The 13,711-nt window shown below is 37.7% G+C and overlaps 1 protein-coding gene across 2 annotated transcripts in view; it reads right to left on the bottom strand.

Annotated features, from left to right (window-relative positions):
- The window catches only part of DNAJB6 (DnaJ heat shock protein family (Hsp40) member B6), a 58,448-nt gene that overhangs the window by 38,567 nt on the left and 6,170 nt on the right, over window positions 1–13,711 (bottom strand). For both annotated transcript variants that reach the window (XM_061468007.1, XM_061468006.1), the window contains exons 2-5: window positions 10,188–10,296; window positions 8,632–8,741; window positions 5,965–6,024; window positions 5,492–5,602 (exon numbers count right to left, since the gene is read on the bottom strand). In XM_061468007.1, the coding sequence (XP_061323991.1) occupies window positions 5,492–5,602; window positions 5,965–6,024; window positions 8,632–8,741; window positions 10,188–10,252 (346 nt within the window). In that variant the 5' untranslated portion in view covers window positions 10,253–10,296. The remainder of the gene's footprint in view (window positions 1–5,491; window positions 5,603–5,964; window positions 6,025–8,631; window positions 8,742–10,187; window positions 10,297–13,711) is intronic.

Here is a 13,711-nt window from a genome sequence, read left to right as displayed (position 1 = left end):
TGCCCAAATGTTCAAGCACACCTTGGAAACAGAAATTTTCCATTAACATTGTATGCCCTGCTCTCCTTGTGCTGCGTTCAGCATTTGTCCTCTGACCAATTCAGCCACCTTGCCATCCAAGAAAACAAAACCAAACTATTTTCTTGGGGACTAATAACCTGAACTAGCTCAGGATGCCAAGGACAAACCTCCTCTTAGGCCAATGTGCTATCAAACAGCTTCTCAATGTATTTAATGGTCAAAGACTAAGTTTTAAGACAGACATGATGATTTGGAGCAGTGGCTCCTCCCTTTTGGCAGCAAAAGCTAAGTATTAGCTTAGTTACCCAATGTGCCACACCATTACCTATTACTGTTTGATAATGCTGTCTGGGTGAGACAATTACTGTGTTCCAAAAGTCTTCTTCAAACCTACCAAGTAATTTCTGAGAAACTCATAGTAGTGAGATTGTGACCATTCCATGAGTAATCATGATCCAAGACCCATGCTTACAAAATACTACTGCGTACATTCATACCAAAGCAATGAATGAACATGCAAATCTCTAAGCACTTCACGAATTGCACCAAAAGCTGCAAATTTATGTCGACAAAAAGATTAATTACAAAGAGGTCAATGTTGTGCAATACAGCTTTAATTGAAAGCCAGCTCCATTTTCTGTTTTAAGAACCCATTTGACTAACAAATGCATTTTGCATTAGAACTCCTGAACATTGTAATTATCAGACATGGGATTACATATGGATTGAAACCATGATGGAAGCTTGCGCCCTACTGAGACAACTTTCTGTCCTTGAGACAAAAAGGCTGATGAAGCTATTCCATTCCTGAACATCCCAAAACACAGATCATGTAAAATAGTTTGCAACAATTACTGCACACAGATTTTCCCCTTTCTCATTAGGTGAAGACTTTTTAGCCTGGATGCTTAAAGTCACTAACTATTCTTTACATCTAATAGAGCATGATGCATTACAGTAATCAATATTACAATAGTCAATCTGCAGTACCAAGCTACACAAATAGCTAGCTAGTTGACATTCTCTGTGACAAATATTTATATCTAGCTAGCTATAAGGTGTTAAGATTCATTTTACCTGTGGTTTCCAGGAGTATAGATTTAAGTACCACATAAACCAGGTAACCAGAATTCTCCAGGGAAAACTCCAAAAAATGTATATGGGTTTATACACATCAGCTGGTCTTAAATTTAAATACATTGCGAGTTCTACTTCACAAACTAAGAAAAAAAAACAGGACATTTTTATAAAATACCATCTCAGAAGGTACACTGAGAATATTAAAGAGTTTAGGAACTCTAACAAAACTGTCAAGATTATGATCTATGTTGAAAAGAGACTCCACAAAGTCCTCTCTCAGACAAAGTCCAGAGGGACCGTCCATCTAGAGCAATTTACCACATCACATTATTAACATACTTTACCATGGATTAAAGCATGGTTCCTTGTGGGATTCACTGAACTAGATATACAGGCATCTAAAGCTCTTTGAAATGTCCCGCAACAGCCTAACAAGCTTCTAATACTGCTTCTGGTAAATACTGGTCTGCTGTAGGTCCTGAGCCCATACAAAAATTACTCGGGCATCCCAAATACCCTAAACCATCCCAAATACCCTAAACCATCCCAAATACCCTAAACCATCCCAAATACCCTAAACCATCCCAAATACCCTAAACCATCCCAAATACCCTAAACCATCCCAAATACCCTAAACCATCCCAAATACCCTAAACCATCCCAAATACCCTAAACCATCCCAAATACCCTAAACCATCCCAAATACCCTAAACCATCCCAAATACCCTAAACCATCCCAAATACCCTAAACCATCCCAAATACCCTAAACCATCCCAAATACCCTAAACCATCCCAAATACCCTAAACCATCCCAAATACCCTAAACCATCCCAAATACCCTAAACCATCCCAAATACCCTAAACCATCCCAAATACCCTAAACCATCCCAAATGTCATCAGATGTGTATACGAAGCTCAATGTATACAACTACTTAAAGAGCTGCTTGAACTACTTGAGTTGAACCACTAATGGTTAATGTTATGCTCTCATGATAACCATTCCATCTTTCAACGCAATTCCTTACTGATAATCCCTTCCAACATATAACCTGTTCTTGAAGTGAGAATCTGAAAAGCCTCTAAACCAAAACCAAGTCAATTCTTTAACAGCCCAGAATCAGTGTCAAGCATTTTTTCCTATGTGAAAACACATCAGCTTCTGTTCCTCACAGTCCCTGAAGCAGCAGTCTTTAATTTAATCAATATACCTCCCTTAACAGTGGAGGATCCCTATGAACTGTTAAAATACAGCAGCAGAACATCCTTGAAAAGTTTACAAGTAAAATATGAACAAAACACTACCTGCAATACAAATTAAGCAAATAAAGGCAAGCACCATATATAGTCAGATAGTTTAAATATAAAACAAGCTTACAGAAATGAGAAATCAATCCCTTTATGAAGACTAAAGCGTCAGTTTTCACATCAAAGGACAGCTGTGTAAGGTAGAGAGTGCTGCTTACCATCTAACCAGGCACTGATATTTCAAGGTAGTACTTTACAGTATAAAGAGTAGTACTGCATAGGAAGCATTACCTTTTCTTCTGTTACAAGGCTTACCATTCACCTATCTCAAAGAAACTAAAAACTATCACTGGAAGAGGTCACTAGGAAAAAGCAGATTCTGCTGTAACCAGCTGTTACAGAAAGCAAGTGCACACCTCTAAAGCCGAGTTAACCATCTGTTACCTTATCAGAACAAGTTTTTAGAAGTACTAGCCTTCATACACCCTTCTTTTTCCAAACAATTAGCCTGAAAACCAGTGAAGACTGTGATGGGCTGAGTTAATTTCAGTGCAACACAAAGCACATAACATTAACTTTGCTCAACGTGGAATTGTTAAGAGCTGTCTTCAACGGAATTATAAATTTTTATTTGAGAAGTCTGAAGGGACTCAGTTACAAATCACCACAGAAATCTTCATACATTCTCCTCTTTTTTACAGATGAGTAAAGATGCCTCTGTTCATAAAGAAAACTTTCTGTAACTGCAATCGCAGTGCAACACAGCTCAGTGGAGTTTAACAGACTTGATTCATGGCACAACTTTAAGAATTCTTCACACTGCTTAATTTATAGGGATTATGCTTCTGAATGGTGTTCTTTTTACATATTCAATGGCAATCAGGATAGAGAGAGTCCCACCTGCAGTCTATGTGCCTCAGTACATACTACTTCAAACTGTATAAAAGGTGTAAACATTTCAAAGCATATATTCAATTTCATCTTTGATTCCACCAGTGCACATTCTAAAAAGCATGACCTCAGTCCTTATTCAGCTGCTTATAAAACCAATTATAACCTGAGTAGCTCTTTAAAAGGTCACTAGTTCCACAGAAAATTAAAAGTTGAAAACTCTTTATTAGATGAATTCTCTTATTCTTCAGGACAAAAGCTGTCCCACCAGCTGTGGGTGTTTCAACACAGCAGAAGCTACAAGGGCTCTGGTTCACCAACCAGTTACACACGCAATTCTACTGCTTGCTTTTGGCATTAGCAAATGCACTATGTTCAGCTGAAAGCCCCTGTATTTTCACTTTGGACTATCTTAAACATTTGCATAAATGGAGAGATTGTTGTGGACACTTTTTATACAAAGCTGTGGGAGAACTGTTTTGAGTCACACTTTGCCATATCAAAGAATGTCTGAAGCACCTTAAAGAGAAAAAAAAAAAGCGCTCACTTAGAAGCTTTCTGTCAAAAAAAGTTCCAAGAGCTTTTACTGAGAATCTAAAGCTCAACACAGGTTTTAGGACTACATTAAGTAGGTAACCTGCTTTTGAGTAAATAAATTTGGGTGTTAAACAGGGGGAGAATGTTTCTGGAAGCATGCCTCAATGTCACCATTGAGGAATGTCGTTATGTCCACTGCTTTCACAGGGTAAGATGTATCACTATTCCTCTACAGGAGCGGGTGAAGTAGCTGCAATATCCCAGGAACTCTGGCAGTAGTGGCATCTCCATGTGGTGAGCGCCAGTCCCTTAACTGTCTTAGCAGCCCTTCACTGGACTCTATCCCGTAGCTCTGTCTCTTGTCTTGGGGAGCCGAGAACTGGACACAATACTACAGATGTGGCCTAACCAGTGCTGAAAGCACTCATCTAAATGGAAATCATCATTCAGTGAAGGCAGCAAAAAGCTGCAACACCCCACCTCAGCCCCTGTTTCCATTCATCAGTATTTTGTTAGATGCTTCCTCCAATCTGCACTTTACTACTTCTGATTTGCTGCTGGATCTAACTGCTCAAGTTCTACTGCTTATCCTTTACCAGATTCTTCCTCTAGTTACTCATGTAATTCATCAACTAACATTCTACTGAATTAATCCTCTAGCACTTCAACCCCTTTTCTAATTCTTCACTAGAGTCACCCAACAACTGATGAACCCTGAACAGCAAACTACAGAAAGGTAATTAGAATCTTAGTTGAATTAGCCCCTTCATGCTGCCAGCAAAGATAAAAAATTCTTTGAAAATATTAAAACATCTTCATACATTGTTATAGAGATTAAACAGTATCAAGGCACTGAATAGGAAGAGCTTTGCTTTTCACGTACACTTCTTGCAGTTTTCAATATGAGACTACTTTAAGTAAATACTGAACACAGGATCTGTTCCACTTTCTAGGTCAGCATTTTATGCAGTAGAACATACACAGTGATTTCATAAGAACTGCAACACCTGAATAGGCTTTCAATATGCTACAGTAAGCGACATCACAAGCCAAAGGACCACCAGCACTATGGTAATAAGATCACTTTGACAATTTTATCACACTGTTTCTCCTTTAACTAAAGGACGCATCAAGGCTTCAAGAACTACTTAAGCTACCTGAACCTTAAGGGGCTCTATCCCCCAAGCAAACATATACCATGAATTTGGGAGAGTATCACCTACATTACGTTTGCAGTTGTTCTTGTTTTGATACAAGAAAAATCTTTCCTTCAACCATCCAAGTTCAAGCTGAGAGCTATGGTGTAAGAGTTACAGTTAACCTGTCCAGTTCAGAACCTCTAAAAGCTACATTAAATATTTACAAATAAAAACAGATCAAATTCAACAAATTAAGTTCACCCAGTCAAATTCTCTAAAGGGAATTTCAGCATATTGAATGTTGAATGGTTCCTTTCAACCTAGAGACACAGCACTCACAATTTTATGGCTTTTTAAACCACGACTTCCAACAAAACATACCTGTTCTGTACTATCAAATAAAACAAGAACAAACAGGTAGGAAATAAACATTTTAAATCTAACACAAAATGCCCACTGTTTACCTGCAGTTCTCAGAGCTATTTCTAATAAAGCTGCATTAGCTATATTTGTTCTGCAAGAGTAAAGTTTTAGCCCATTTCAGATAAACATAACTAAACCAGGTGGATTACTTACCAAAGAAGTCAAATGAAAAGGGGTCCCTTCCACCAAAAAACTCCCTGAACACATCTTCTGGGTTACGGAATGTAAATCCAAATTCAAATGGATTATCATGATGATTTCCACCTGCAAAAGATGTTAAATTTCATTTACCCTCACACATTCTTACTAACAAGAAAGTTCAGGTCTGTATGGTATTTGAATCATTTAGAGATATAAACCCATCTTTAAAATTTCTCTTTCCCTTTCAGGTATAAAGTCCAGACAACACTTCTCATCATTAATTGCCTTGTCTCTGTTTACAGATATCAGTAATACCTTTTACTACAACAAGAAAAACTGCAAAAACAACTGTCACTTCTGTTTTCACAAGGTTACATTTTAGGCCTTAGTACAGGCATTTCCAGATTCCTGTCTTGAAAGAAAGCTGCAGAAAATGGCTTTCCACCAGAACAAAGAAAGCAAAGAACTGGCAATTGTCAACATACCTCCACCTCCATTTATTAAGCCTTCTTTTCCGTATCTGTCATAGAGCTCACGTTTTCTAGCTACAAGGAGAAGTTGTATATGTCAGTAAAAAGGCACATTGAATTTGGAAAAGAAAAAAACCCAACAACAAAACACAACAAAAAAAAACAACAGAAATATGTAACCGGTATACTCAGCTATACATTTCTCAAAGCTAGTTTGTCTGAGACAGTTCTGTCATGTACCTGGGCAAACATTTTTACTGAGAATTGCCAAAGCAATTTAGGCTCAAGAAGAACAGATACTAAACCTTAGGACTTACTACCATTTAATTGCAGAAGCTCTGATCCTGTTGAATAATAAAAAAAAAAAGGAGGTATAAGGACAAACTTCACAAGGAAGCTTGCCTTTAAAACAAGAACACTGCAGTCAAATCTCAAAGTTGGTTAGAACTTGCCTGGATAAAGCCCTGATCTCCTCTATCTCTAAGAAAAGATTCCACAGTCTCTCTGGAAAACAGTCCCAGGCTCAAGCACTCTCACTGTTAGCATTGTCTTCCTTCTACCCAACTGGAATTTCCCTTGTTATAAGCCTCAATCACTGCCTCTTTTTCTTCCTATTGCACAAGATCAAGCCCATTGTAACAGAGCTATGAGAATGAAGGACAGTGTTTGTACGAGTGATCGCAAAACACCTCAAATTAATAAACTAGAAGTGATTATAATTAAAGGGGAATGACATGATGTTAAAAAAATGCGATGGAAGGATATGACTCAAACTGCTAGCTTTCTATGATTTCTGAAGGCATGGAACAGCTTGCTCTTAATTTCACTGCAAACCAGCCTTCCAGTAGTCATGAGAAAAGGGAAAAAAATAATTCTACGTTATTACAGAGATAAGACTGCTCTGTTGTTTCTGGAAGGGAACCTGAAGAGTTTACTGAGGCAGACAGTCAGTTATTTCGCTTGCACTGGCATAGAAGCAGCCAAAAAATAGTAGGGGCATCTGATTTCAGACTCCTAATGTTAACATCCTATTCCCACTGGAAACTCCTTAGTGAAAGATGCTTTTGAAATTTGAATAGCAGCATTGAAATAACATGCAGTTACCTCAAACAGTTGCTGAAAAGTAAAATACACCTAACAGGGATTAAAATTTCATATACTGGGCACCATCTTCAAATAATGGAAACATGCAATAGGATCCCCCCCACACCCCCAGCAAAGCTTGGTACATTATCTATATTGCCTTTCTGGAAAGTAATTTTAAAGAGAAGATGTTACCCTACCCACCAATGTAAAGAGACCAAAGCAGTAAGGCAGACAAACTGACAGAAGGAACAGGAAACAGCACAGACAATCTGAAGGCCCACAAAGCCTGAAGTTCATCTTGAAAACTGTAACGTTCTTGAAACCACAAGGGAAGCGTGTTCTATGATCGCCCAATTTCAGTATTCTTTGCTTATGTAACCCCTTACAAAACTATTCTTCTGCCAGAAATTTGTATCCATTCAAGCCTGTAATAGCATCAGAAAATTTCATTAAGTCTGCAGAACAGTTGATTGCCTCTCAACTACAGGGCTCAGGATTCAGATATCCCTGCTGCACAAATGATTGTCAAGACACCAGTAACTTAGGATTTGGTCTAGATCCAAAACCAGGCAGCATTTTTAGAAGATGTTTTAAAATTCTAGCAGTGTAGTCTTTCCACAGAGCTTTAAGATCTGTAAAGCAACCAGACCAGGATCCTATTTTTATCTTGCTTAAAATAAAAAAATTGCATAAGAAGGTTAAATTACTCTAGATTACAAAGATACAGTGAACTGACAAACTAAATTCTCTTTCTACGATGTCAATTACATATCAAAAACAACCCAAAAAAAGGTGGGTGTACAGCTTGATAAACAAGGCCAAATTCTGAAAGATAATCTAGATGCTGCTAGCACTTTAAATATAGCTTTCCCTTGCTCACTGGTCTCAGGTGAAATCAAGGACACTTCAGAAATAGCATAGACAGCTGCAGTCAATTACAGGGGAAAAATAATCAAAGTCACTTTGTTATGATTCAGGCTGCTTTTGCCAGAATATCAGCACAAATTAATGATGCCTTCTCCAAGCAAAAAGACAGGGGTGAACCGTTAAGCTGAATTCCTATACCACATAGGTGAAGCTAAACAACTTTTCCTGAACAATGCAAAATTAATACTCTCCTCAGTACCACTGAGGACTGAATTTATGGAATTCCCCCAAAAGCAATCCAAATTTTCAGCAAGGTTTACAGTATGCTTGGGCTTTGTCAAGACTAGTTTACTGTAATAAGAAATAGAGGCAGCAGACCCAGCAGCAGATACTTCAGAGCCTGTCTAGCCTGACTTTCATTGGATAAACAACATCATTACCCCTTACTGATGGTAACACTGGCTTCACCTCCCAAGATGAAAATGACTTGGTATTCAGATTCAGAAATTTCTGAAGAGGGCCTGGCAAACAAGATCTCGATTTCTAGAAGAAATTTCTGCTTATTCTATCTTACCTGCAAGTTTCTTTATCTCTCCTTTCTTTTGAAAGGGAAGTATTTGAGCTGGATGGTAAACCAAAGTTACAATATCCCTTTAAAGCATCATACATCAGCACTTTTGGTCTGTTAACCAGGCTATAGAGAGGCAAGAGCCCTTTTAAAATACTTACCATCTGACAAAACTTCATAGGCCTCTGCTACTTGTTTAAACTGCCGTTCTGCCTCTTCTTTATTGTCTGGATTTTTATCAGGGTGCCATTTTAGCGCCAATTTACGGTATCTAAATGGAAGGAAAATAAAGTATTTTATTCTGAAATGAATGAATATACTATACAGATAAACACAAAATGTTTCAAACAAGTTGTGAGGGATTAAAACATTTAGAAATTCCCCAGTGCTTTGTATCTGGCATCTAAACCAGTACCAACAGTTTCTACAGGTACACCAAGAGCCATCTAGTCAGATTTTATTAAAAAAAAAACAACAAACAAACCAGAAATAAAAAAGTGGGTTTGGGGTTCTTTAGCTGTTTTGAGAATATTCCTGTGTGTTTCCAATCAATATCTGGCGGGTCTCAGAAAAACATCGTGTAACATTTCAGCTATGGGCTTCTCCTTAGAGCTCCATATTTATTTAATACTACAGTCAACCATGGGAAGCATCAAGAGTACTCTTCTGGCACAGAGAAAGACAATAATGTTCCAGGAGTACCCTGACACCAAACTCTGGCAGCAGCCTAACATCAGTCACATCAGTGCTACATCTGCACATGCTTTCTATTCTCAAATGAAATATTTTAGACAGAGTGCTCAACTTGGAGCAGCAAAGCTAACCTTGCACTTAAGTTGGAGTGTTTTACATCGAGTCATGCAATAACACAGCCTGAACATTTGAGCTAGCAAAGTAGCATGTGCAGCAATTTGCAAAATAAAAATGGAAGAAAGAAAAAAACCCATATAAATCAAGCTTCCATGCACTAATTCGGTTAATTAAGTTTAGAATATTGGAGAAGGCAAAACTGAAACACAGTATTTTCAGGTCACTTGAAACTGCAACTCACTGTCAAACAGTTTTAGCATACTAAAAATGAGAACTACAGATATGAGCTCCTCCCAGCTGTTTTCTGAAAAGTAAATGGTATTTTCTGAAAATGTTAGGAACATCCACCTTAAAACAACACATAAACAGTAAATCTAAATGAAGAACAGTGTGCAATTCCTTTGTACTCTCCTAATTTAACATGGGGGGTGGAGAGGGAGGAATACTAACTGATGTTTAGTCCATCCAAATCTAAGCACACAGAAACCAGACCTCACGTTAACAAAGAGCAACGTGCCAAATGCTTGTTAATAACTTTGTAAAAGCATCTCTGCAAACGGAGGGGAGGCCTACTTAATGCAATCCAGCCAAACAAGGGACTGACACTGTCTGTACCAGATCAAGTTTGGAAGCACACTTATACAGAAATGTACTTAACAGTGATAAAAATCCAATGACTGACAACATTCTCACTTCAGCAGTACTCAAGTTTCTTTTCCTAATTTCATAAAAACAAGCAAGTGCTTTTTCTTCAGAACACTGAAGATTTCTGTTAGCAAAGCTATCACCTCAGATGACTAAACTCACATCCTAGTATTAACCTCAAAGTGAGAATCTATAAACAATGTTATTATATTTGTTCCTTAAAATACACAACATCAATTAAATATATGCTAGTTATACTTACGCTTTTTTAATATCTTCTGCTGAGGCATGCTTCTGCACTCCCAGAACTTCATAATAATCCACCATGTTTCAGTAGTCGTCTTCTTAACAACAGCTGAGCCTTTCAAGTCCTGTAATAACAAGATTTTGTAAGTTAAGCTTGTCCAGTAACGCTACTTCACAGAAGTCAGGTAGGAGAGTTGTATCTTTCAGTAGCAAACCTGATCTGGGAGCTGCTGGCTGTTAGAAATTCAAATGTTCCAAAGTCAAAAAAATAAAGACATTCGCGATTACTGTTGTTCCGATTTTTATGCTACTCAATCCCCCTAAATCACAGTGCACAGACACAGCAGTAAACAGCAAGCTCCTGAAGAAGACTAAGCACTGTGCGTCACCATCTTGATATATACATTAATAACAATGCAGAAGAAACCATGTATCATTTATACTTTGTCCTCTCTGACACCCATGTCATGTCTTAAGCACATAAACAAAGGGCCACATCTTTCACATCTACTCTTCAGAACATTACTTCCACTGAGATGCTTCCTTCAAAACCACAAGGTACATGCAGGTCTTAGACATCTAAAATTTCTCCTACTCAAACACTGACTGAAAATTCGCACAGCTACTGAATTCCATTTACTTTCTGTATGATTACCAACATAAAGCACACAGCCAGGCAAGACTGCTCAAACTACAAGGTTAACCAACCAACAGAAGAGAAGCACCTTGTGTTTAAAAGAATGAAGTTTTCACAGGAGTCCTAAGAAACCTACAAGCTAAAAGAAAAAGCATTTGCCCTACTCAAATACTGATTGTTTCTTGTCAATTTCAAGAGTTAAAGACCAGTTATACTAACAATTACTTCAACTAAGTACCACAAAGACAGAAGAATCTTTCTAAAAATGTCAAGAACATTTCATGTCTTCATGCAGAGGCTTCTTCTTCCCACCACTGCAACAAGTCTCCACTCTGGCCAAGCTTCCAACCAACTTTCCATCCTACCAATGCTGCTGTTTCAAGTTTTTTTTGAACAAGGCAACGCCAACTTTTACAATGAATTAACTCACTGCCAGCAAAGTCTCACAAACATAAACAAATATAACAATACAGCAATGTATTAGTCACATTTTCTTAATCTGTGTATCAAGAATAGAAATTCATTTAAATCACTCCTCCCTCAAGTCATTCAGTGTTTTTCATTTCAGCCCAGGCAAAGTCTCATTTTCACTGTATTTCATACAAATACTGAAAGAATCAATCATGATATAGCCCAGTAAAATATTCTGAAATTAGTTTACTGTACTAGTATTACATATATCTTTCAACATCCAGAGAGACTTCCGTTTAAAATGAACTGGTACATCTTCAAAATTCATTGCTGTTCTAAGTTAAAGATTAATGAGCTTTATTTAGGGATGTGGTTACACACACATTTCCTCAAATGGCAAAACCAGTTTAAGAAATACCCTGCCATGCTACCTTCCCCCTCCAGACTACTTAAAGATGTATATGTAGGGAAGAGCTACATGCATTTAGAAGTTGGGTGGGTTTAGCAATCTAGTTAAAAATACTGTCCCACAAACACAAAATTAAAGTGTAGCAGGTGAACAGACCTCTAATTATTCTGCCCTTTGAAGAAACCTCACTGAAAAAAACTGTAAGGGTATAGTAACTTTGTGACCAACACCAAGGGAAGTTGGGAGACATGCATTAAAACTAACACAAATTCTAGCACAGTAATGGCAAGGTTCAATATGTAAACAAGGAGATTAGCAACAATATACCAGAATATTTGCTGGCAGCTAGCCTGCTTAGTTTTGTTGTTTGCCAAGCAATGATTAGAAGAGCTCAATGGACATACAGGTGAGGAGCAAGGTTAGCAAGAGTTAAATATATTATCAAATCCTGCAGCCAATCCTTATGAGTAATAGCATATATAGAACAAAGTTTACAGAGAGAAATCAGGAGGGGGAGGGGGGAAAATCTAGTGTAAGTAATGCTTAAAGCTGGACACCACAACCCCTCCTAACAACACGTACTAGCCTAAAACCAGTGAGCTAACAGCAGGAAGCCACAACACACAGAAGCTACATACAATACCACTAAGTGTTTTTCCTATACTCACCTTTTTTTCTTGCATTAGCAAGTCAATTTAGGCAGATATCTTGAAGGGAAAATTCAACCCTCAAGCTCCTAGTTATAATAAGCAGGTAGAAAAAGCCACTTAGATGTAAAAAAATAAATCACATCTTTTCCTAGAGAACCTTGTGCACACTGGCAGTCATGTTGATTTCAACATATACTTCTTTAAACACTTTAGCTGATTGTTAGTGCTGCAGCGTTACATGTTCTGACTCAAAAGATGCACTGATGTATCTATCCTAAATAACACAAATCTGAAGCTGGGATCAAAAATGAGGCAACATGACCAGTTCTTAACAGATTACTCTGACCCTAAAAAGCAAATCCTCCAAGGACGGAGGAATTATTTCAAAGAAGTATCTGGGGTTTCAATATTCTTTTGTGTGTTACTGTTAAGTTTTTACTTGCTACTAACAAAGTCTGGAATTAAGACATGCCAGCAGCTCTCTAAAGAAAACAAACCATTTATATTTTCCTCTTAAACATTCAGGTGACAGTAAGAGCTCATCTCTGACCAATCATTATTTCTATCGGCCAGTTACCATAAAGCATAAATGGCAGTGTTACAATTTTAGGCAGAGGAACTTTTTTATTGTGCACAAAAATATCTTCACAGTATTTAAATGAAGAAAGCTTTCTGCATTTTCTGGGGTTTCTGTTGGGTTTCTTTTTCCACTAAAATCAGTAGTTCTAAGGCTAGCAGGAATCTACACAGTGAAAATGCCTAAATGTTTCAAAGAAGCAAACCATATACCTTCTTGCAAAATGAAAAGCAAAAAAATCCTCAACTGTCCTAAACAAAATGGCATGACAAAAATTTTCTTCCAACCTTAAATCTGTCAAGCAATTTGTCTCCAAAATTAAGGGGTTATTTTAGCAAAGCCAGAGGAAGCCAGCCCACATTAGGTAATTTCTCACCTCCAACCACAGAAAAATCTTCAAAGTCTAAGAAAGAAAAACGAGCAGAAATACTTCAGATAAAAGAATTTGTTTTCATGGCCTCCTTGTTTGCTTGCAAAAATCCAGTTGTGTTCATAACTGTACTATTTTTATAGAATGATACCAGCTACTCTAACTTCTCTCACCCCTGGAGCATGAACAAATCAAACATTCAACTGTTTAAGTGAACCAAAAGCCTCCATACCTTACAGATTTCTCAGTCCTCACAGGAGAAGTCAGCTTTGTTCTGGCCTACCAAGCAGAAGCCCTGACTGCTCATACCTACTCAAGGCAACTATGAGGTATACACGACCAGGCTTGAGACCTGCCTCTTAGGCACAACACAAAGCTAGATCAGTTTCGTTATCTTGAAAATTGGCTCAAACTCTTTACAGCAAAGTCCTCAGCTACATAAAAGGCATGAGGAGAATTACAGAAGACAGATAACTTAGAGAGCTA

This window comes from Pezoporus flaviventris, unplaced genomic scaffold (genome assembly GCF_033815535.1).
Source record: "Pezoporus flaviventris isolate CSIRO_AGI_PZ_B2104156 unplaced genomic scaffold, CSIRO_AGI_Pfla_v1 ptg000047l, whole genome shotgun sequence".
Lineage (NCBI taxonomy): Eukaryota > Metazoa > Chordata > Aves > Psittaciformes > Psittacidae > Pezoporus > Pezoporus flaviventris.
This window is presented reverse-complemented; position numbering and strand designations above follow the sequence as displayed.